Source organism: Ranitomeya variabilis, chromosome 5, assembly GCF_051348905.1.
Source record: "Ranitomeya variabilis isolate aRanVar5 chromosome 5, aRanVar5.hap1, whole genome shotgun sequence".
Lineage (NCBI taxonomy): Eukaryota > Metazoa > Chordata > Amphibia > Anura > Dendrobatidae > Ranitomeya > Ranitomeya variabilis.
Window position 1 is genome coordinate 413385517 of NC_135236.1, and position 25868 is coordinate 413411384.

Genomic DNA, 25868 nt, shown 5'->3' on the forward strand with positions numbered 1-25868 from the left:
GTTCCAGCATCACCTTGCCCAATGCAGACTCGCGATTCATCACTGAATATGACTTTCATCCAGTCATCCACAGTCCACGATTGCTTTTCCTTAGCCCATTGTAACCTTGTATTTCTCTGTTTAGGTGTTAATGATGGCTTTCGTTCGTTTAGCTTTTCTGTATGTAAATCCCTTTTCCTTTAGGCGGTCTCTTACAGTTCGGACACAGATGTTGACTCCAGTTTCCACCCATTCGTTCCTCATTTGTTTTGTTGTGCATTTCCTGTTTTGGAGACATATTGCTTTAAGTTTCCAGTCTTGACGCTTTTATGTCCTCCTTGGTCTACCAGGCCGGCGCTCACAGTCAGTGCGGGAAGCAGATGGCCAGGGACCTGACAGACATCAGAGGGTGAGTATGTACTTTTTTTTCGTACATTTACAATGGTAACCAGGGTAAACATCGGGTTACTAAGCGCGGCCCTGCGCTTAGTAACCCGATATTTACCCTGGTTACCATTGTAAAACATTGCTGGCATCGTTGCTTTTGCTGTCAAACACGACGATACACGCCGATCTGACGACCAAATAAAGTTCTGGACTTTCAGCAACGACCAGCGATATCACAGCAGGATCCAGATTGCTGCTGCGTGTCAAACACAACGATATCGCTATCCAGGACGCTGCAACGTCACGGATCGCTATCGTTATCGTTGCAAAGTCGTTTAGTGTGAAGGTACCTTTAGTCTTAGGAATGAAAATTACAGGGTGATTCCATAATTTTTTCCCTCATAATTGAGTGACTCTATAATTTTTACCCTATGCTTGGTTAGTAACCAAAAAAAAGTAACCATTACTGACTACCACATTTTTTATTCTTGATTTTAGTGTTTCTTAAAGCCAGAAAGTTGCCATTTGAAATGAGTTTAGTTTTGTGCCATGTCTGTGATCTGCTTTTTTTCTACAAAATTAAACAATTGAATGAACATCCTCCAAGGCCGGAGATTACATAATTTTTGCCAGGGTTTGGATAATGGAGCTAGCTGTTTGTTGCCATCGATTTCCTATACAATTTGGAGTTGTTTATCTGGGTAATCTCTAGGTCCAAAAAACTAACTGAAAAGAAAAAAAAAAAGATATTAAATGTGAGATGGATATTTATCCCCTTTACCCCAAAAGCTTGTTTTCACCTTCATAACTAGCTCAAATGTTATAATTCTGACAGGTGTCACTTTATGTGGTAATAACTCTGGAACGCTTCAACAGATCTCACTGATTCTGATATTGTTTTTTTGTGACATATTGTGATGATAATGGTAAAATTTGTTCGATATGACTTGCGTTTGTGAAAAAAATCAGAAAATTGGCAAAAAAGTTGGAACATTTTGCAATTTTATGCACTCTTATCAGAGAAATATGTCACACAAATAGTTAACCCCTTTACCCCCAAGGGTGGTGTTAGGGGTCGAGTTCCCATCTCTGCACAGGGGGAATCTCGGGCCATCTCCGCTGCGGTCTCCCATTCTTCTCCTGCTGCAGTGGAGCCTGCTCAGCGGAGACGTCGGTCCCAGCGTCCTGCTCAGTCTGACTCTGTACAGAGAGTTGCTGCTGCTTTTCCTGCTTCTGCCATTGTAGTCAGTGCTGGGCAGCAGGGAGCAGACGCTTCTGGGACTGTCCTGCTTTTCTCGTTCTGAGCATGCCCAGAGTAAGATCTCTCAGTGGAGATCGAGGGTCACATGATCAGACACTGCAGCTAAGGTCCTGTAGGTGCTCACGCTCTGTGGCAGTCTCTCATTGGTCCTTCTTGGAAGTTCCTGTACGTGCTGCAACTACTTAAGGTTCGCATGGCCACACGGTCATGCGCTAGTATTGCTTTTATTTATGTACTTTGCGCCAGTGTGGTCTTGTATGAGTGTGTTCAGGGACCCGGCTGAAATAAGCCTCTAGAATGCTGGCACCTCCGGCGAGGAGTTTGTATGCTTGTGTGTTCAGGGACCTGGCCGAAATAAGCCCCTAGAATGCTGGCACCTCCGGCGAGGAGTTTCGTGTGCATGCAAGACCACTGACTGTTCTTGTTTAGACAGTTAGCCTGTGCCTCTGTGGAGTCTAACAGGGCGCAGTGCTTTGAGTTCACGGCTGCTCTGTGAAGTAACAGAGTTAGCTAACACCGGCATTTAGTTCCGCTATTTGCTAGCAGCAGGTTCTCCTGCACAGTGGACCCCGGGCTGCGAACGCATCTATCCTAATAAAATATATACATTCATTAGGTGCGTTCCGCTAGCCCTAACATAATACTAGCGCCAGGGTCTGGCTAGTAAATGGCGGACATACAGCAATCTTTGCGGTATATCCAGCAGCTGGAGGGTAGGTTGGCGGCTCTCGAGAGCTCAACCTCAGCTGTGGATATTTCCACAGTTGCTGTACAGGCTGCTAGCGTGGCTGCAGCAACCTTGTCCACTGCCACCCCTGTTCCGACATTTTCGCGCCTCCCGCTCCCAGAAAAATTTTCTGGAGAAAGCAGATCTTGTAGGGGATTCATGAGTCAGTGCTCTATTCACCTTGAGCTTCTGGCTGCACGTTTTCCCACAGAGCGTGCTAAGGTGGGATTTATTGTGTCCCTCTTGTTGGACAGGGCGTTGGAATGGGCTACGCCGCTGTGGGAGCGTGGCGATCATGTGGTGCAGAGTGCTCTGTTGTTTCTGAGCACTCTGAAACAGGTCTTCCAAGGACCTCAAGTCACCCATGATACGGCGTTCCAACTGCTGGCATTAACTCAGGGTGAGTCCTTGGTCAGCCAATTTGCCATCCGTTTCCAAACTTTAGCTTCAGAGCTGGAGTGGTCGGATAAAGCCCTTATCCCCATATTTTGGAGGGGGCTGGCTGATCACGTTAAGGACGCTCTGGCCACTAGGGAGATTCCAGCCACACTGGAGGAGTTAATAACTGTCTCTACCCGTATTGACCTCCGTTTTTACGAGCGGAGGTTCGAGCGAGCCCAGTGTAGGCAGAGGTTTTGGCTGGCTCCCACCTTCGCCAGACCTCTGGAACCCCCGGTCCTGGTTCCTGAGTCACATGAGGCCAGGGAGGTGTCACGAGCGGTTTCTAAGTCCCGGACCGCTTGGGCATCCAAGGTCTGTCATGTTTGCCAGCAGTCTGGACATCTTGCCACCAGATGTTCCCAGCGATCGAGGAGACGTCAGCCTCTAGTGGTAGTCGGTGGAGGTACTCTAGATACGGAGATGTTTGCCTCAAAATTGTCCTTTAAGGGGACAATTATTATTGGCTCATCTTCCAGCTCAGTAGAGCTCTGTGTGGATTCTGGGGCGGAGGGCAATTTCATGTCTTCCGCCTTTGCCCAACGTCACGCAATACCCCTGGTTATGCTAGCGCAACCAGTTACGGTATGAGTGGTGAATGGGTCGACACTGCCTTCACAGATAACTCACCAGACCATTCCTTTTACTCTGTCCATCTCGCCATCCCATCAGGAGACAATATCTCTGCTCGTCATACCTGAGGGTATTGATGAGGTCCTGTTGGGGATACCTTGGTTACGGTACCACTCTCCACATATCGAGTGGTCTTCAGGCAGAATTTTGGGATGGGGTGAGTCTTGTGAGGGTAGGTGTCAAAGGGAGTGCGTTCAGGTTGCTACTACAGAGGTACCCGCAGATCTATCCTCTCTCCCCAAACAATACTGGTCTCATGCGGACGTGTTCTCCAAAAAGGCGGCGGAGACCCTTCCGCCTCACCGCCCCTATGACTGTCCTATTGATCTCTTGCCTGGTGCTGAGCCTCCCCGAGGTCGAGTTTATCCGTTATCTCTCCCGGAGATGGAGGCTATGTCTCAGTACATCCAAGAGAATCTGGCAAGAGGGTTCATCAGGAAGTCAGTGTCGCCTGCTGGGGCTGGGTTCTTCTTTGTTCAGAAGAAGAATGGGGAACTGCATCCATGTATAGACTACAGGGGTCTTAACGCCATCACCGTTAAGAACAAATACCCATAACCCCTGATATCTGAGCTTTTTGATAGGCTACGGGGAGCAAGGGTATTTACAAAATTAGATCTGCGGGGTGCTTACAACCTGATTCGCATCCGTGAGGGGGACGAATGGAAGACGGCTTTTAACACCAGGGATGGGCACTATGAGTATCTGGTGATGCCCTTCGGGCTCTGTAATGCCCCAGCCGTTTTCCAAGACTTTGTGAACGACATCTTCCGGGATATGCTCACCACCTCGGTCGTAGTCTATCTGGATGATATTCTCATCTACTCTCCAGATATCGACTCCCATCAGAGAGATGTTCGCAAAGTCTTTGACCTCTTACGGGCAAACTCCCTCTACGCCAAGTTGGAGAAGTGTGTGTTTGAACAGGAGTCCTTGCCATTTCTTTGTTATATCATCTCTGCCCAGGGTTTGGCTATGGATCCTGCCAAGCTACAGGCTGTGATGGACTGGCAGGAACCCCATTCTCTTAAAGCGGTGCAGCGCTTTATGGGGTTCATTAACTACTATCGACAGTTCATTCCACACTTCTCAACGTTGGTAGCTCCCTTGGTTGCCCTTTCCAAGAAGGGAGCAAATCCCAAATTGTGGTCTGAGGAGGTCTCCAAGGCCTTTAATTCCATTAAGTCACACTTCGCTAGCGCTCCCATCCTACATCGCCCCGATGTAGACAAACCATTTATCATGGAGGTGGATGCCTCATCTGTTGGTGCTGGAGCAGTCCTCTTCCAAAAAGATGCTCAAGGTCGGAAGCATCCTTGCTTCTTCTTTTCAAAGACCTTCTCACCAGCAGAGAGGAATTATTCCATCGGGGACAGGGAGTTGCTGGCCATGACGTTGGCCTTCTCGGAGTGGAGACATCTCTTGGAGGGAGCTCGTTTTCCTTTCCAAGTCTTCACAGACCATAAAAATTTGGTGTACCTGCAGACAGCCCAGCGGTTAAGTTCTCGCCAGGCTAGATGGTCCTTGTTATTCTCCCGGTTCCATTTCACCCTCCATTTTCTTTCTAGGGAGAGGAACATTCGTGCCGACGCTCTCTCTCGCTCCATTGTGTCATCTGTGGAGGAGGAAGAGGAGCCTCAGCTTATTGTCCCCACTGAGAGCCTGAGAACTGTAGCTCCGGATTCGCTAGAGTCTGTGCCTCCGGGCAAGACTTTTGTACCTTCCAATTTGTAACCGGAGGTTCTCTCGTGGGCTCATTCGTCCAGGGTGGGTGGACATTTTGGGACAAAAAGGACATCTGAGCTGTTGGCGAGGACATATTGGTGGCCACATATGGTCCGTGATGTCAGGGATTATATTCTGGTGTCTGTCTCCTGCGCCAAAAATAAGTCTCCTCGACAATGGCCAGCTGGGTTACTCTATCCATTGCCGGTGGCAGACAGGCCCTGGGAGATGGTCGGGATGGACTTTGTGGTGAGTTTGCCCAAGTCTCGGGGCTGTACCATCATTTGGGTTATCACCGATCACTTCTCCAAACTGGTGCATTTGGTGCCGCTTCCGCGGTTACCTTCAGCACGGGCCTTGGCAGTGTTGTTCATAAAGCACATCTTTCGCCTACACGGTATGCCAGACAAGATTGTCAGTGACTGGGGTCCCCAGTTTGCGTCTCGGTTCTGGAGAGAGCTTTGTCGTCTTCTCAGCATTGAGTTAAATCTCTCTTCCGCATATCATCCCGAGACAAATGGATTGGTAGAGAGGGCCAATCAGAACTTGGTCACATATCTGCGACATTTTGTCTCAGCCAGGCAGGATGACTGGGTATCCTTGCTACCGTGGGCAGAGTTTGCGCTGAACAATGCGGTTGCCGACTCCACTGGACAAACCCCATTCCTCCTCAACTATGGTCAGCATCCGTGGGTACCTGTGCCTATGCCCGTGTCTTCTGCCGACTCCAGGGTGGCAGACTGGGCTGTGGAAGCACGGGATATTTGGGACCGCACTCAGGATGCCATTCAGGCCTCCAAGGAGAGAATAAGGTCCTCCGCCGATGCACATTGGCGCCCCGCTCTGACTTTTGCTCCCGGCGACTTAGTGTGGCTTTCCGCCCGTAACATCAGGCTGCCAGTTGAGTCCACTAAGTTTGCACCTCGCTACTTGGGCCCTTTCAAGGTCCTCGAACAGGTTAACCCTGTGGTCTATCGTTTAGCCCTTCCGCCACGCCTGGATATCACCGACACCTTTCATGTGTCCCTCTTGAAACCTGTATACATGTCCCGGTTTTCTGAGTCATCTGCCGAGACATCGGGTTCTTCTACGGATGATTACGAGGTGAACGCTATTTTGGGGTGCAAGGTGGTTCGTGGCAAAAAATTTTATTTGGTGGACTGGAAAGGTTACGGTCCTGAGGATAGGTCCTGGGAGCCAGCTGAGCGCATTCGGGCTCCGCAGCTCATTGCTGCCTTCGAGCGTAGCGAGGTCCAAGGAGGGGGTGCCCTAGGAGGGGGGGTAATGTTAGGGGTTGAGTTCCCATCTCTGCACAGGGGGAATCTCGGGCCTTCACCGCTGCGGTCTCCCATTCTTCTCCTGCCGCAGTGGAGTCTGCTCATCGGAGACGTCGGTCCCAGCGTCTCACTCAGTCTGACTCTGTACAGAGAGTTGCTGCTGCTTTTCCTGCTTCTGCCATTGTAGTCAGTGCTGGGCAGCAGCGAGCAGACGCTCCTGGGACTAAGTCCTGCTTTTCTCGTTCTGAGCATGCCCAGAGTAAGATCTCTCAGTGGAGATCGAGGGTCACATGATCAGACACTGCAGCTAAGGTCCTGTAGGTGCTCACGCTCTGTGGCAGTCTCTCATTGGTCCTTCTTGGAAGGTCCTGTACGTGCTGCAACTATTTAAGGTTCGCATGGCCACACGGCCATGCGCTAGTATTGCTTTTATTTATGTACTTTGCGCCAGTGTGGTCTTGTATGAGTGTGTTCAGGGACCCGGCTGAAATAAGCCCCTAGAATGCTGGCACCTCCGGCGAGGAGTTTGTATGCTTGTGTGTTCAGGGACCTGGCCGAAATAAGCCCCTAGAATGCTGGCACCTCCGGCGAGGAGTTTCGTGTGCATGCAAGACCACTGACTGTTCTTGTTTAGACAGTTAGCCTGTGCCTCTGTGGAGTCTAACAGGGCGCAGTGCTTTGAGTTCACGGCTCCTCTGTGAAGTAACAGAGTTAGCTAACACCGGCATTTAGTTCCGCTATTTGCTAGCAGCAGGTTCTCCTGCACGGTGGACCCCGGGCTGCGAACGCATCTATCCTAATAAAATATATACATTCATTAGGTGCGTTCCGCTAGCCCTAACAGGTGGTTTACAGATATACACATGTTGCAGAGCAATGTCAATGGCAAGGGGAGTGATATCAGCATGCTCACTGAATAGTGAGTGGAGACTGTAACAGCTCCCTATACTGATCCAATGATTCCTCTGCTGGGAAAATAAAACTCTTATCAGCACAGAATGACTGTTCAAACCAAAAACAGGCACTTGGTGCTTCATGGCGGAGCCAATCATTTATATACACCTTCCCACCTGCCTAGTTTCTATCTATCTCTGCCTCTATGAAGCCAGAGCTGTCAATCAAACAAGAGAGGGTGACGATTGAGGGAAAACAAGGCAGGGAAGGTGTATATAAATGACTGGCCCCGCTATGAAGCACCAAGTGGCAGAAGTTAGTTTGAACAATCATTCTCTGCTTTAATTTTCTCCCTGTAGCAGCTGCTCCAGCAGGCCTTCCAGGCATGATTTCAATGCAATTTAACTACAGATTACCACAACATCTGCTGGTAAATTGTGATTTTGGAATTGCCAGGTTCCCTGTAAGAGTACATTTGGTCATTTCAATTGTTCTGTGTGCCAATTACAAATTTGAAAATGGTTTTGGTTTTAACCCCTTTACCCCCAAGGGTGGTTTGCACGTTAATGACCGGGCCAACTTTTACAATTCTGACCACTGTCCCTTTATGAGGTTATAACTCTGGAACGCTTCAACGGATCCCGGTGATTCTGACATAGTTTTCTCATGACATATTGTACTTCATGATAGTGGTAACATTTCTTTGATATTACCTGCGTTTATTTGTGAAAAAAACGGAAATTTGGCAACAATTTAGAAAATTTCGCAATTTTCCAACTTTGAATTTTTATGCAATTAAAATTAAATCACAGAGAAATGTCACACAAAATACTTGATAAGTAACATTTCCCACATGTCTACTTTACATCAGCACAATTTTGGAACCACCATTTTTTTTTGTTAGGGAGTTATAAGGGTGGTTAAAAGTTGACCAGCAATTTCTCATTTTTACAACACCATTTTTTTTTAGGGACCACTTCTCATTTGAAGTCATTTTAAGAGGTCTATATGATAGAAAATAACAAGTGTGACACGATCCTAAAAACTGCACCCCTCAAGGTGCTCAAAACCACATTCAAGAAGTTTATTAACCCTTCAGGTGTTTCACAGGAATTTTTGGAATGTTTAAATAACAATGAACATTTAACTTTTTTTCACAAAAAAATTTACTTCAGCTCCAATTTGGTTTATTTTACCAAGGGTAACAGGAGAACATGGACCCCAAAAGTTGTTGTACAATTTGTCCTGAGTACGCCGATACCCCATATGTGGGGGTAAACCACTGTTTGGGCGCATGGCAGAGCTCAGAAGCGAAGGAGCGCCATTTGACTTTTCAATGCAAAATTGACTGGAATTGAGATGGGATGCCATGTTGCGTTTGGAGAGCCCCTGATGTGCCTAAACATTGAAACCCCCCCACAAGTGACACCATTTTGGAAAGTAGACTCCCTAGGGAACTTATCTAGATGTGTGGTGAGCACTTTGACCCATTAAGTGATTCACAGAAGTTTATAATGCAGAGCCGTAAAAAAATAAAAATTATATTTTTTCACAAAAATGATATTTCGCCCCCAATTTTTTATTTTCACAAGGGTAAGAGAAGAAATTGGACCCCAAAAGTTGTTGTACAATTTGTCCTGATAACGCTGATACCCCATATGTGGGGGTAAACCACTGTTTGGGCACATGGGAGAGCTCAGAAGGGAAGGAGCGCCGTTTGACTTTTCAATGCAAAATTAACAGGAATTGAGATGGGACGCCATGCTGCGTTTGGAGAGCCACTGATGTGCCTAAACATTGAAACCCCCCACAAGTGACACCATTTTGGAAAGTAGACCCCCTAAGGAACTCATCTAGATGTGTTGTGAGAGCTTTGAACCCCCAAGTGTTTCACAACAGTTTATAACGCAGAGCTGTGAAAATAAAAATTATTTTTTTTTTCCACAAAAATTATTTTTTAGCCCCCAGTTTTGTATTTTTCCAAGGGTAACAGTTGAAATTGGACCCCAAAAGTTGTTGTCCAATTTGTCCTGAGTACGCTGATACCCCATATGTGGGGGGGGAACCACCGTTTGAGCTCATGGCAGAGCTCGGAAGGAAAGGAGCGTCATTTGGAATGCAGACTTAGATGGATTGGTCTGCAGGCGTCACATTGCATTTGCAGAGCCCCTAATGTACCTAAACAGTAGAAACCCCCCACAAGTGACCCCATATTGGAAACTAGACCCCCAAGGAACTTATCTAGATGTTTTATGAGAACTCTGAACCCCCAAGTGTTTCACTACAGTTTATAACGCAGAGCCGTGAAAATAAAAAATCTTTTTTTTGGAAGGAAAGGAGCACGGTTTTCAACGCAGAATTGGCTGGAATTGAGATCGGACGCCATGTCGTGTTTGGAGAGCCCCTGATGTGCCTAAACAGTGGAAGCCCCCCATTTATAACTGAAACCCTAATCCAAACACATCCCTAACCCTAATCCCAAAGGTAACCCTAACCACACCCCTAACCCTGACACACCCCTAACCCTAATCCCAACCGTAAATGTAATCCAAATCCTATCCCTAACTTTAGCCCCAACCCTAACCCTAACTTTAGCCCCAACCCTTACTGTAGCCTTAACCCTAGCCCCAACCCTAACCCTAGCCCTAACCCTAATGGGAAAATGGAAATAAATACATTTTTTTAATGTTTAAATTTTTCCCTAACTAAGGGGGTGATGAAGGGGGGTTTGATTTACTTTTATAGCGGGTTTTTTAGCGGATTTTTATGATTGGCAGCCGTCACACACTGAAAGATGCTTTTTATTGCAAAAAAATATTTTTTGCGTTACCACATTTTGAGAGCTATAATTTTTCCATATTTTGGTCCACAGAGTCATGTGAGGTCTTGTTTTTTTGTGGGACGAGTTGAAGTTTTTATTGGTAACATTTTCGTGCATGTGACATTTTTTGATCGCTTTTTATTCCGATTTTTGTGAGGCAGAATGACCAAAAACCAGCTATTCATTAATTTCTTTTGGGGGAGGCGTTCATACCGTTCCACGTTTGGTAAAATGGATAAGGCAGTACAAGAGATGTGGTGCACTCCGCATGGAAAAAAGGTGCAGGCTGAACACAAAGTCACAGTGTCTATAGAAAAAACAGCCGCACACTCAAGACTTGCAGGTTTTTACATGAAAGTTGTATTTTTTATTATTAGTACAGGCATCACCAAATACTTGTTCAGAGAAAATGACGGATACTTTAAGTTACGGTTAATGTTTCGACCAACGCTGGTCTTTGTCAAAACCACACGGAGTCTGCAAGGGTCCTGTAGCACTGAGTCCGTCACATTGGTGATGCATCCGTCATTTTCTCTGAACACGAATAAGTATTTGGTGATGCCTGTACTAATAATAAAAAATACAACTTTCACGTAAAAACCTGCAAGTCTTGAGTGTGCGGCTGTTTTTTCTATAGACACTGGTAAAACGGATAAAGCAGTTTTATTCTTCGGGTCAGTACGATTACAGCGATACCTCATTTATATCTTTTTTTATGTTTTGGTGCTTTTATACGATAAAAACTATTTTATAGAAAAAATAATTATTTTTGCATCTCTTTATTCTGAGGACTATAACTTTTTTATTTTTTCTTTGATGACACTGTATGGTGGCTCGTTTTTTGTGGGACAAGATGACGTTTTCAGCGGTACCATGGTAATTTATATCAGTCTTTTTGATCACGTGTTATTCCACTTTTTGTTTGGCGGTATGATAATAAAGCGTTGTTTTTTGCCTCGTTTTTTTTTTACGGTGTTCACTGAAGGGGTTAACTAGCGGGACAGTTTCATAGGTCGGGTCGTTACTGACGCGGCGATACTAAATATGTGTACTTTTATTTATTTATTTTTATTGAGATAAAGAAATGTATTTATAGGAACAGTACATATATATTTTTTTTTGGGGGGGGGGAATTTTTTTAAATTTTTTTTACACATGTGAATATTTTTTTTTTACACTATAACATTGCCCCGGGGGGGGGGGGGGGGGGGGGCATCATGTTATAGTGTAAGATCGCTGATCTGACACTTTGCTGTGCACTGTGTCAGATCAGCGATCTGACGTGCACAGCTCCAGGCTTCCCGGCGCCTGCTCTGAGCAGGCGCAGTGAAGCCACCTCCCTGCAGGACCCGGATGCAGCGGCCATTTTGGATCCGGGCCTGCTGCAGGGAGGAGGAGGTAAGAGACCCTCGGAGCAACGCGATCACATCGCGTTGCTCCGGGGGTCTCAGGGAAGCACACAGGGAGCCCCCTCCCTGCGCGATGCTTCCCTATACCGCCGGAACACTGCGATCATGTTTGATCGCAGTGTGCCGGGGGTTAATGTGCCGGGGGCGGTCCGTGACCGCTCCTGGCACATAGTGCCGAATGTCAGCTGCGATAGTAAGCTGACACCCGGCCGTGATCGGCCGCGCTCCCCCCGTGAGCGCGGCCGATCGCATATGACGTACTATCCCGTCGGTGGTCATACGGGCCCACCCCACCTCGACGGGATAGTACGTCTAATGTCAGAAAGGGGTTAATAAATAACATTTTCCACATGTCTAACCATCAATTTATCATTTTAACAAGATAAAAAGAAAACATTCTTTTAGGGACTACATCACATTTTAAGTGACTTTGAGGTGCCTATATGACAGAAAATACCCCAAAGTGACACCTTTCTAAAAACTGAACCCCTCGTGGTGCTCAAAATCACATTCAAGAAGTTTATAACCCTTCAGGTGCTTCACAGGAATTAATGAAATGTGAATGGAAAAACTGAAAATTTAAATTTTTTTCACAAAAATTTTACGTTTTCGTTTGGAGTGCCCCTGATATGCCTAAACAGTGCAAATACCCCATAATTGACATAATTTTGGAAACTAGATCGTCCAAAGAATTTATCGAGATGTGTGGCGAGTACCTTGAACCCTCAGGTGCTTTGCAGAAAATTATAATGTTGACTTGAGAAAATAAAACAAAACTAATTTTTTTCAACAAAAAATTTTAATTTAGGACCTTTTTTTTTTTTTTTTAAACTGACAAGGGTTACAGGACAAAGTGGACCTTAAAATCTGTTGGTAAATTTCTATTGAGTAAGCTGATACCCCATATGTGGATGAAAACTATCGTTTCGGCTCACAGCTGTGCTTGGAAGGGAAGGAGTGATTTTAAAATGTAGACTTTGATGGAATGGTCTTCAGGCATCATGTCGCGTTTGGAGAGCCCTTGATGTGCCTAATCAGTGGAAATCCCCCACAAGTAACCCCATTTTGGAACTGATCTACTGTTTCCTGATATATGAATTTTATAATGTAGTGGCATACGTGAGTAGTTTAGCGTGCATCAGATTGGCATACGTGAGTTGTGTAGTGTTCGTCACATTGGCAAACATGAGTTGTGTGTCAGAAATTAATTTAGCAGTCCATGGATGTGTGTTACAGTTTAAACATTCTTTTTTTACACAGGCCAGGTTTGTCGGGGCAGTTGTCGCCTTGATAAGTAGTGTCCTTGCGTATCCCCCTTGTGTAACACACTCAGCACCTCTTTTGCAATCTTCCTTTGTTTGTGCTTTGAGGGACCTCCCTGGGGAAATATTGGCCTGGTACGATATAAACATCTTCAGTTCCAGAAGTACTGGGGTGCATGCCTTCCTGTTCTCCAAAGATTAGGACCTTGATTAATAACTCCTGGAACTGTAGGTACGATGTACCAGCTTGGTCTGCATATCATGATAGCATGTAAGTGTTGTACATTGCAATCTGTGTGATGTGCACGGACAGCAACTTGTACCACAGCTGACTTTTTACATGGCACTGTACGGTTGGAGGACTTGATCAGAGAGATCGATTTCCCCCATGTTCTTGTTTTACACCAGTATACAGTGTGGTTTGTGGAGCTGTGTAGAGGTACCTTGTACAGTGGTGAGGTTGCGGCGATTACCATGTATGGTGGTCAAGAAAATGACATCCCTCTTGTTCTTGTACTTGACCTCCATCATGTTATCGCTACATTAGGCTCTGCTCTCACCCTTTCTGAATAGCTGCCCATTTAGTGTCTTAGGGAGGCCTTTCTGATTTCTGCGGACAGTACTGCATGCTGCGGTAGCTCTCGCAAAGATGGACTTGAAGAATGGGATGATGGGGTAAAAGTTATCTATGTAGTGGTGCTAACCTTTATCCATTGGTGGGGTCACCAAATCCCACACAATTTTCCATCTCCGTCCCAGGACTGGGGGCCATTCAGAGAGTTCAATCCAAGTGTCCTTCCCTTCATAAACTCTAAAACTGTGGGTGTACCCTGGGGTACTCTCACACAGTTTGTAGAGCTTAATTCCGTACCTGGCCCTCTTACTGGGCAGGTATTGCCGGAATTTGAGCCTCCCCTTGAAATTGATTAGGGACTAATCCGTGCAGATGTCCCTTTGGGGAGCGTACGTCAGCATTCTTGTTGCTAAAGTGATCAATGACTGGCTGAACTTTGAAAAGACAGTCAAAGTTGGGGTCATCTCAGGGAGGAAATTGTGCATTATCACTTTAATGCAAACATTTTTGGATTACCTCAAAAAATGTATGGGTCATAGCCTTGTGGAACACTGGAGTATTGTATAAAGCATCAATACTCCAATATTGCCGAAGTTCTAGCTCCTTCACTAAACTCATGTGAAGGACTAGGCCCCAAAATGTTATCATTTCTACTGCATCTACAGGGGTCCAGTTAGAAAATGATGAAGGGCAGCTTTGTGTCAAAAATTGCTGGGCGTGCAATTTTGTTTAGGCCACCATGAGGTTTGCAAAAACCTCAGAGAAAATGACTTTGAAATAGTCTATTTCTGTGAAGCCGGTGGTGTCAAATTTGATTCCTGATTGCACCACAAAATCAGGAATCAGTAGCTCAATCTTTGGGGCATGAGGTCCATACGGAGTCAGTAGTGGTGGGAGCTGATTCAGTTTCTGTCCTGGGGACGTTTGTGTGGTGGTTCAGTATCACTTGAGGAAGAGGAGGGCGAGGATGAAAAATAAAAGAAGGTAGGATCCTCTCCCTCACTATCAGCGTCGGAGGCAAAGAAGGTGTATGCCTCCACCGCTAAATACAGTGATTGGGAGGAGCGGGACATTTCTTCACTTATGCAGTGTTTGTGTACCAAATTTTACTCAGGTGTGTGTGAGTGCTTGGTATATACTTTTTATATTTAGAAGAGAAGGCTGTAGGATGGATGCACTGATGTGATTCTTTTTTCCGCACTGACACTAACCCTAACTCACTTCAGTAAAAAAAAAACTGTAGTAGATGACGATTACCAAGATATATTTTTACTATCCCTAATATAAATTATTTCTTTATTATTTTTTTTACAAAAACCCCCAACAATCAGTGATGTGCGTCAGTGACCAGCGGTCAACAGCTGTAGGACACATGCACAGATCGGATTCTTTTTTTCCGCTCTGACACTAACCCTAACTCAATTTAGTAAACAGTTCTGTAGTATGCAATGATTACTATAGTATATTTTACTGTCATTAATCTAATGCTATCAACTAATCTAAATTATTATTATTATTTTTTTTACTCTTTTCTATCTGACACTAACTCAATTATCGTATTTTTCAGACTATAAGACGCACCAGACCATAAGACGCACCTAGGTTCTAGAGGAGGAAATTAGGAAAAAAAATTGAAGCAAAAAATGTGGTCAAATCTGTACTAAATATCCCCTATCCTGGTGTATATATGGTCCCCTCATCCCCATCCTGATACACATGGGCCCCTCACGCCTATCCTGGTATGCATGGCCCCCCTCATCCCTACCCTGGTATGCATGGCTCCCTCATCCCTATGCCATCATGATTAAGGGAGCTTAGTCTCCAGAAACACGTTGAGATTCACACCCACATGGTTTATGCTGAAGTTTGTACCCTCTATGTTACAAGTTTGTGAATAAAGAAATGTTATCTTCACGGATTCGGTAGAGCTGGACATTTTTCTTCTTTTTTCCCTCATCCCTACCCTGATATGCATGGCTCCCTCATCCCCATCTTGGTATGCATGGTCCCAATCATCCCTACCCTGGTATGCATGGCTCCCTCATCCCCATCCTGGTATGCATGGTCCCCTCATCCTCATCCTCATCCTGGTATGCATGGCTCCTTATCCCTATCCTTGTAAGCATGGTTTCTTCATCCCCATCCTGGTATGCATGCCCCCTTATCCCTATCCTGGCAAAAATGGTCCCCCTCATCCCTATCCAGGTATGCAGGGTCCCCCATCTTGTCCTAGTATACATGCCCCATCCCTATCCTGATATGCAGGGCCCCATCCTTAATCTGGTATGATTGGCCCCCATCCCGGTCCTGGCAGGGCCGGACTGGCCATCAGGCAGTTCTGGCAAATGCCAGAAGGGCCGGTGGCAGTCGTGGGCCGCTCGCCAGCGCTGACTCCCCCCCGCCAGTGCCGCTGCATTCATCACAGTTGAATGCAATGATGGAGGAGAGAGCGTCTGCTGACTCTCCCTCTCCCATCATTCCCTGCTCTGCCTGGCACTGACACTGCAGGTGCGCGTTGACGTCGTATCATCGCGCAATTGCTGTGTGACCGGGCAGACTGCAGCTGCTGAGACCATAGCCAAGAGCAGCACTGGGCACGAGGAGAGGTGAGTGTTTTTTTTTATTTTAAATATATCACTGAGTGATAACTGGATTGTGGGGCTATTGGGGGGCTGCATTACATTCTATGGGGGCTGTGCTGCATTACATTCTATGGGGGCTGTGCTGCATTACATTCTATGGGGGCTGTGCTGTATTACATTCTATGGGGGCTGTGCTGCATTACATTCTATGGGGCTGTGCTGCATTACATTCTATGGGGGCTGGCTGCATTACATTCTATGGGGGCTGTGCTGCATTACATTCTATGGGTGGCTGTGCTGCATTACATTCTATGGGTGGCTGTGCTGCATTACATTCTATGGGGGCTGTGCTGCATTACATTCTATGGGGGCTGGCTGCATTACATTTTATGGGGGCTGTGCTGCATTACATTGTATGGGGGCTGTGCTGCATTACATTCTATGGGGGCTTTGCTGCATTACATTCTATGGGGCTGTGCTGCATTACATTCTATGGGGTCTGTGCTTTATTACATTCTATGGGGGCTGTGCTGTATTACATTCTATGGGGGCTGGCTGCATTACTGGCTGTATTACATTCTATGGGAGCTGTGCTGTATTACTTTCTATGGGGCTGTGCTGTATTACATTCTATGGGGGCTGTGCTGCATTACATTCTATGGGGCTGTGCTGCATTACATTCTATGGGGGCTGTGCTGTATTACATTCTATGGGGGCTGTGCTGCATTACATTCTATGGGGGCTGTGCTGCATTACATTCTATGGGGCTGTGCTGCATTACATTCTATGGGGGCTGTGCTGCATTACATTCTATGGGGCTGTGCTGCATTACATTCTATGGGGGCTGTGCTGCATTACATTCTATGGGGGCTAGCTGCAGTGCATTCTGTGGGGGCTGTGCTGCATTACATTCTATGGGGGCTGTGCTGCATTACATTCTATGGGGGCTGGCTGCATTACATTCTATGGGGACTGGCTGCATTACATTCTATGGGGGCTGTGCTGCATTACATTCTATGGGGGCTGGCTGCATTACATTCTATGGGTGGCTGGCTGCATTACATTCTATGGGGGCTGGCTGCATTACATTCTATGGGGCTGGCTGCATTACATTCTATGGGGGCTGGCTGCATTACATTCTATGGGGCTGTGCTGCATTACATTCTATGGAGGCTGTGCTTTATTACATTCTATGGGGGCTGTGCTGCATTACATTCTATGTGGGCTGGCTGCATTACTGGCTGTATTACATTCTATGGGAGCTGTGCTGTATTACATTCTATGGGGGCTGTGCTGTATTACATTCTATGGGGGCTGTGCTGCATTACATTCTATGGGGGCTGTGCTGTATTACATTCTATGGGGCTGTGCTGCATTACATTCTATGTGGGCTAGCTGCATTACTGGCTGTATTACATTCTATGGGAGCTTGTTGTGAGTTTGGTTTTTGGGCTCCACCGGTGGTCACTGGTGGTACTGGACTTGTGTGCTTCACTTTCTCTGTTCACCTGTTTCCATCAGGATATGGGTGTATCCTATTTAGCCTTGCTGCTCAGTTACTCTAGTGCCGGCCATCAATGTAACCAGAGCCTTTCTGTTGCATGTTCCTGCTTCTAGACTACTATCAGCTAAGTTGGACTCTTAGTCCTAAGTTTGTTTTGCATTTTTGTTCCAGTTCACAGTTATGTTATTTTTCTGTAGCTGGAAGCTCTTGTGGGCCGAAATTGCCACTCCGGTGTCATGAGTTGACACATGAGTCTTAAAGCAATTTCGGGATGGTACTTTAATAGGGTTTTCAGCTGACCGTGAAGTTCCCTATTGTATCTTCTTGCTATCTAGTAAGCGGACCTCGCTTTGCTGAACCTACCTTCATACTGCGTATGTCTTTTCCTCTGAACTCACCGTCAATATATGTGGGGGGCTTCTGTCTCCTTTTTGGGGGAATTTCCCTAGAGGTAAGCCAGGTCTGTCTTTTCCTCTATTAGGGTTAGTTAGTCCTCCGGCTGGCGCTAGGCGTCTAGGGATAAAACGTAGGTACGCCACCCGGCCACTGTTAGTTGTGTGGTAGGTTTAGCTCACGGTCAGCTCGAGATTCCATCACCCAAGAGCTGTTCTGTTATTTATGTTCTCTGACGTTCCCTTGCCATTGGGAACCATGAAAGTATGGCCAGCCCAGTGTTAAAACCGTTGGCAGAAGAAAGGAGAGAAAAAGAAGTCTGCAGATTTTTTTTTTGATTTTTTTTTCCTCTGAGCTTGCTCTATAGTTGACTTAGTTGCATTTCTGCTCTAATTGCAGCCTTTGTCTCTATCTCTCCTTCTAATCCTTGAATGGCTCTGATCTCACCTGATTAAAATGGATCCTCAGAGTTTGGCTACAGGTTTGAATAATCTTGCTACGAAGGTTCAAAATTTACAGGATTTTGTTATTCATGCTCCTATATCTGAACCTAGAATTCCTATACCAGAATTTTTCTCCGGGGATAGATCTCGTTTCCTGAATTTCAAAAATAATTGTAAATTATTTCTTTCCCTGAGATCTCGCTCCGCTGGAGATCCCACACAGCAGGTTAGGATAGTAATTTCCTTGCTGCGGGGTGACCCTCAAGACTGGGCATTTGCATTGGCACCCGGGGATCCTGCATTGCTCAATGTGGATGCGTTTTTTCTGGCTTTGGGGTTGCTTTATGAGGAACCTAACTTAGAGATTCAGGCTGAAAAAGCCTTGATGGCCCTATCTCAAGGGCAAGATGAAGCTGAAATATACTGCCAAAAATTTCGTAAATGGTCTGTGCTTACTCAGTGGAATGAGTGCGCCCTGGCGGCGAATTTCAGAGAGGGTCTCTCTGATGCCATTAAAGATGTTATGGTGGGGTTCCCTGCACCTACAGGTCTGATTGAGTCCATGACAATGGCTATTCAGATTGATCGGCGTTTGCGGGAGCGCAAACCTGTGCACCATTTGGCGGTGTCTTCTGAGAAGGCTCCAGAAAATATGCAATGTGATAGAATTCTGTCCAGAAGCGAACGGCAGAATTTTAGGCGAAAAAATGGGTTGTGCTTCTATTGTGGTGATTCAACTCATGTTATATCAGCATGCTCTAAACGTACAAAAAAGGTTGATAAGTCTATTTCAATTGGCACTTTACAGTCTAAGTTTATTCTGTCTGTGACCTTGATTTGTTCATTATCGTCAATTACTGCGGATGCCTATGTCGACTCTGGCGCCGCTTTGAGTCTAATGGATTGGTGCTTTGCCAGGCGCTGTGGGTTTGATCTAGAGCCTCTGGAAGTTCCTATACCTCTGAAGGGTATTGACTCTACACCATTGGCTAGTAATAAACCACAATACTGGACACAAGTGACTATGCGTATGAATCCAGACCATCAGGAGATGATTCGCTTCCTTGTGTTGTACAATCTACATGACGTTTTGGTACTCGGATTACCATGGTTACAATCTCATAACCCAGTCCTTGACTGGAAAGCAATGTCTGTGTTAAGCTGGGGATGTCAGGGGGCTCATGGGGACGTACCTTTGGTTTCCATTTCGTCATCTATTCCCTCTGAGATTCCGGAATTTTTATCTGATTATCGTGATGTTTTTGAGGAGCCTAAGCTTGGTTCACTACCTCCTCACAGAGATTGCGATTGTACCATAGATCTGATTCCGGGCAGTAAATTTCCAAAGGGTCGTTTATTTAATCTATCTGTACCTGAACATGCTGCTATGCGAGAATATATTAAGGAGTCCCTGGAAAAGGGACATATTCGTCCTTCTTCATCTCCCTTAGGAGCCGGTTTTTTCTTTGTATCTAAAAAAGATGGCTCTTTGAGGCCGTGTATTGATTATCGACTCTTGAATAAAATTACAGTCAAATATCAGTATCCTCTGCCACTGCTGACTGATTTGTTTGCTCGAATAAAAGGGGCTAAGTGGTTCTCTAAGATTGATCTTCGTGGGGCGTATAATTTGGTGCGAATTAAGCAGGGGGATGAGTGGAAAACCGCATTTAATACGCCCGAGGGCCATTTTGAGTATTTAGTAATGCCTTTTGGTCTTTCAAATGCCCCTTCAGTCTTTCAGTCCTTTATGCATGACATTTTCCGTGAATATTTGGATAAATTTATGATCGTGTATCTGGATGATATTTTGATTTTTTCGGATGACTGGGATTCTCATGTCCAACAGGTCAGGAGGGTTTTTCAGGTTTTGCGGGCTAATTCCTTGTGTGTGAAAGGTTCTAAGTGTATTTTTGGGGTTCAAAAGATTTCTTTTTTGGGGTACATTTTTCCCCCCTCTTCCATTGAGATGGATCCTGTCAAGGTTCGGGCTATTTGTGATTGGACGCAGCCTTCTTCTCTTAAGAGCCTTCAGAAATTTTTGGGCTTTGCTAATTTTTATCGTCGATTTATAACTGGTTTTTCTGATGTTGCTAAACCTTTGACTGATTTGACCAAGAAGGGTGCTGATGTTGCTGATTGGTCCCCTGCTGCTGTGGAGGCCTTTCGGGAGCTTAAGCGCCGCTTTTCTTCCGCCTGTTGTGAATTCTGTTTGTGGGCTCCCCCGGTGGTGTTTTATGGTATTGCCACTTATTTGCCTTCTTCTATCCTTGATCACCTGTTGACACCCATTAGGGGAGTTTCCTATTTAAGGCTGCTTGGCTGCTGGTCCGATGCCGGCCAACAATGTATCAGTAGCATTCTGTTGCATTCTCCTGCCTCAAGTTCCAGTTCAGCTAAGTTGAATTTTGTTCCTAGTTAATGTTATTTTTTGTCCAGCTATCTGCAATGTGACTCTCTGCAGCTGGAAGCTCTCGTGGACTGAAATTGCCACTCCAGTGGCATGAGTTGTCACTGGAGTTTTAAAGTAATTTCAGGATGGTGTTTTTGAGTAGTGTTTTGAAGTTGACTGTGAAGTAACTCTTTCCTGTACTTCTGCTATCTAGTAAGCGGACCTCACTGTGCTAAATCTGCTGTTCATCCTACGTATGTCTTTTCCTCTTGACTCACCGTCAATATTTGTGGGGGCCTGCTATCTCCTTTTGGGGTTCATCTCTGGAGGTAAGGCAGGCCTGTATATTCCTCTGATAGGGGTAGTTAGATCTCCGGCTGGCGCGTGGTGTCTAGGGCATCGTAGGAAACACTCCCCGGCTACTTCCAGTGTTGTGTCAGGTTCAGGTCACGGTCACTTTAGTTTCCATCACCCGAGAGCTAGTCCGTTTGTTATTTTTGATTTCCCTGCCATTGGGAAAATCATAACAGTTTGGCCGGCCCACATGTGTTAAAACTATGCACTAAAGCAGGAAAGGATATGAAAAGGTTTTTTTTTCCTTCTGTGTTTGGAAAGTGCACCTTAGTGCTTATTTGTACTCCTTGCTTAAACTGCAGTCTTCAGCCTTTTTTTTTTTTTTTCCTCTCCTCTTAATCTTTGAATGGCTTTGGTTACACCTGTTTGAATCATGGATCCACAGAGTTTGGTTGCAGGTCTGAATAACCTGGCTTCAAAGGTCCAGAACTTACAAGATTTTGTTATACGTGCTCCAATGTCTGAACCTAAGATCCCTATGCCTGAATTTTTTACCGGAGACAGATCCCGTTTTTTGAATTTCAGAGAGAATTGTAAATTGTTTTTGTCTCTGAAATCTCACTCTGCTGGTGATCCTGCGCAACAGGTTAAAATTGTTATTTCTCTATTGCGGGGTGACCCACAAAGTTGGGCATTTGCATTGTCGCCAGGGGATCCTGCGTTATTAAATGTAGATGCGTTTTTTCTGGCTTTGGGGTTGCTTTATGAAGAACCTAATTTAGAGATTTTGGCTGAGAAAGCCTTGATAGCTCTTTCCCAAGGGCAAGATGAAGCTGAGATATACTGCCAGAAGTTTCGTAAATGGTCGGTACTTACTAAATGGAATGAGTGCGCTCTAGCAGCGAATTTCAGAGAAGGCCTCTCTGATGCCGTGAAGGATGTCATGGTGGGGTTCCCTGTGCCTACAGGTCTGAATGATGCCATGAAATTGGCTATCCAGATTGATCGGCGTTTACGGGAGCGCAAATCTGTGCACCATATGGCGGTATCTTCTGAGCAAAAATCTGTGCACCATATGGCGGTATCTTTTGAGCAAAAACCTGTGCACCATATGGCGGTATCTTCTGAGCAAAAACCTGTGCACCATATGGCGGTATCTTCTGAGCAAAAACCTGTGCATCATTTGGCGGTGACCTCTGAAAAGGCACCAGAGCATATGCAATGCGATAGTGTATTGTCTAGAGGCGAACGACAGAATTACAGGCGCAAAAATGGGTTGTGCTTCTATTGTGGAGATCCAGCTCATGTTATATCAGCATGCTCTAAACGCATAAAGAAGGTTGATAAAAAGGTTGATAAATCTTTTTCTATGGGTACCTTGCAGTCTAAATTTCTTTTGTCCGTGACATTGATTTGTACTTTATCATCTGTTACTGTGGATGCTTATGTGGATTCTGGCGCCGCTCTGAGTCTCATGGATTGGTCCTTTGCCAAGCGTTGTGGGTTTGATTTAGAGCCTCTGGAGGTTTCTATTCCCTTAAAGGGTATTGATTCTACACCTTTGGCTAGCAATAAACCACAATATTGGACACAAGTGACTATGCATCTTTCCCCAGACCATCAGGAGATTATTTGTTTCCTTGTGTTATATAATCTACATGACGTATTAGTACTTGGATTACCATGGTTACAAATTCATAATCCAGTCTTGGACTGGAGATCAATGTCTGTGCTGAGTTGGGGATGTCGGGGGATTCATGGGGATGCACCTTTGGTTCCCATTTCTTCATCTACTCCCTCTGAGATCCCAGCATTTCTGTCAGATTTTTATGATGTCTTTCAGGAGCCTAAAACTGATTCTCTCCCCCCTCACAGAGAGTGTGACTGCGCTATTGAGTTGATTCCCGGTAGTAAATTTCCTAAGGGTCGCTTGTTTAATTTGTCTGTACCTGAACATACTGCTATGCGGGAGTATATCAGAGAATCTTTGGAAAAGGGTCATATTCGCCACTCTTTGTCTCCATTGGGGGCAGGGTTTTTCTTTGTGGGTAAAAAGGATGGTTCATTGAGACCTTGTATCGACTATCGACTTCTGAATAAGATTACTGTTAAATACCAGTACCCGTTACCTTTACTGACTGATCTTTTTGCTCGCATAAAGGGGGCGAAGTGGTTCACTAAGATCGATCTACGTGGTGCGTATAATTTGGTGCGGATTAAGCAGGGGGATGAGTGGAAGACCGCATTTAATACGCCTGAAGGCCATTTTGAGTATTTGGTAATGCCTTTCGGTCTCGCGAATGCCCCTTCCGTTTTTCAGTCCTTTATGCACGATATTTTCCGTGAATATCTGGATAAATTTATGATTGTGTATTTGGATGATATTTTGATTTTTTCGGAGGACTGGGAATCTCATGTTCAACAGGTCAGGAGAGTTTTTCAGGTTTTACGAGCTAATTCTCTATTTGTGAAGGGCTCAAAGTGTATTTTTGGGGTTCAGAGAATTTCCTTTCTGGGATATATTTTTTCCCCTTCATCTATGGAGATGGACCCTGTTAAGGTTCAGGCTATTTGTGATTGGATACAACCTACTTCTCTAAAGAGTCTTCAGAAATTCTTGGGATTTGCTAATTTCTATCGCCGATTCATAGCGGGTTTTTCTGCCATTGCTAAACCTTTGACTGATTTGACCAAGAAGGGTGCTGATGTTGCTAATTGGTCCTCTGCGGCTGTGGAGGCCTTTCGGGAGCTTAAGCGCCGCTTTTCTTCTGCTCCTGTGTTGCGCCAGCCTGATGTTTCGCTCCCGTTCCAGGTTGAAGTAGATGCTTCCGAGATCGGAGCAGGTGCAGTTTTGTCGCAGAAAGGTCCTGACTGCTCAGTGATGAGACCATGTGCGTTTTTCTCTCGAAAGTTTTCGCCCGCTGAGCGAAATTATGATGTTGGAAATCGGGAGCTCTTGGCCATGAAGTGGGCATTTGAGGAGTGGCGTCATTGGCTTGAGGGTGCTAGACACCAGGTGGTGGTCTTGACTGACCACAAAAATCTAATTTATCTTGAGTCAGCCAGGCGTCTGAATCCTAGACAGGCGCGCTGGTCGTTGTTTTTCTCTCGATTTAACTTTGTGGTCTCATATCTGCCTGGGTCTAAGAATGTGAGGGCGGATGCCCTCTCTAGGAGTTTTGAGCCTGACTCGCCTGGTGATTCCGAACCGACTGGCATCCTGAAGGATGGGGTGATATTGTCAGCTGTCTCCCCAGACCTGCGGCGCTCTTTGCAGGAGTTTCAGGTGGATAGGCCTGATCGCTGTCCGCCTGGTAGACTGTTTGTCCCTGATGACTGGACCAGTAGAGTTATTTCGGAGGTTCACTCTTCCGCGTTGGCAGGTCATCCTGGAATTTTTGGCACCAGGGATCTGGTGTCTAGGTCCTTCTGGTGGCCTTCCTTGTCTCGAGATGTACGTATTTTTGTGCAGTCTTGTGATGTTTGTGCTCGGGCTAAGCCCTGCTGTTCCCGGGCCAGCGGGTTGTTGTTGCCCTTGCCTATTCCTAAGAGGCCTTGGACGCACATCTCTATGGACTTTATTTCTGACCTTCCTGTTTCTCGTAGGATGTCCGTCATCTGGGTGGTGTGTGACCGTTTTTCCAAGATGGTTCACTTGGTACCTTTGCCCAAATTGCCCTCCTCCTCTGAGCTGGTCCCTCTATTTTTTCAGAATGTTGTGCGTTTGCATGGTATTCCTGAGAATATAGTTTCTGACAGGGGTACTCAGTTTGTGTCTAGATTTTGGCGGGCGTTCTGTGCCAGGATGGGCATCGACTTGTCGTTTTCGTCTGCATTCCATCCTCAGACTAATGGCCAGACTGAGCGTACTAATCAGACCTTGGAGACTTACTTGAGGTGTTTTGTGTCTGCTGATCAGGACGATTGGCTTGATTTTTTGCCATTGGCAGAGTTTGCCCTTAACAATCGGGCCAGTTCTGCCACTTTGGTTTCTCCATTTTTTTGTAATTCAGGGTTTCACCCTCGCTTTTCGTCCGGTCAATTGGAGTCTTCGGATTGTCCTGGAGTAGATGCTGTGGTTGATAGAATGCATCAGATTTGGGGACAGGTTGTGGACAATCTGAAGTTGTCCCAGGAGAAGACTCAACAGTTCACTAATCGTCATCGGCGTGTCGGTCCTCGTCTTTGTGTTGGGGACCTGGTTTGGTTGTCTTCTCGATTTGTTCCTATGAAGGTCTCGTCTCCTAAGTTTAAGCCTCGGTTTATCGGCCCTTATAGGATTCTGGAGGTTCTCAATCCTGTGTCCTTTCGTTTGGACCTCCCAGCATCTTTTACTATTCATAATGTTTTTCATCGGTCATTGTTGCGGAGGTATGAGGTGCCGGTTGTTCCGTCTGCTGATCCTCCTGCTCCTGTGCTGGTTGAGGGTGAGTTGGAGTATGTGGTAGAAAAGATCTTGGACTCCCGTGTTTCCAGACGGAAACTTCAGTATCTGGTTAAGTGGAAAGGCTATGGTCAGGAGGATAATTCTTGGGTGACAGCATCTGATGTTCATGCTCCTGATTTGGTTCGTGCATTCCATAGTGCTCATCCAGATCGCCCTGGTGGTTCTGGTGAGGGTTCGGTGCCCCCTCCTTAAGGGGGGGGGGGTACTGTTGTGAATTCTGTTTGTGGGCTCCCCCGGTGGTGTTTTATGGTATTGCCACTTATTTGCCTTCTTCTATCCTTGATCACCTGTTGACACCCATTAGGGGAGTTTCCTATTTAAGGCTGCTTGGCTGCTGGTCCGATGCCGGCCAACAATGTATCAGTAGCATTCTGTTGCATTCTCCTGCCTCAAGTTCCAGTTCAGCTAAGTTGAATTTTGTTCCTA

General features: G+C 45.8%; 1 protein-coding gene across 1 annotated transcript in view; it reads right to left on the reverse strand.

Moving 5' to 3' along the window:
• Positions 1 to 994: 994 nt before the first annotated feature.
• The window catches only part of HMGA2 (high mobility group AT-hook 2), a 494709-nt gene continuing 469835 nt past the window's right edge, over positions 995 to 25868 (reverse strand). The window contains exon 5 of the mRNA XM_077265189.1: positions 995 to 1092. Coding sequence (XP_077121304.1) covers positions 1075 to 1092 — 18 coding nt within the window. The 3' untranslated portion in view covers positions 995 to 1074. The remainder of the gene's footprint in view (positions 1093 to 25868) is intronic.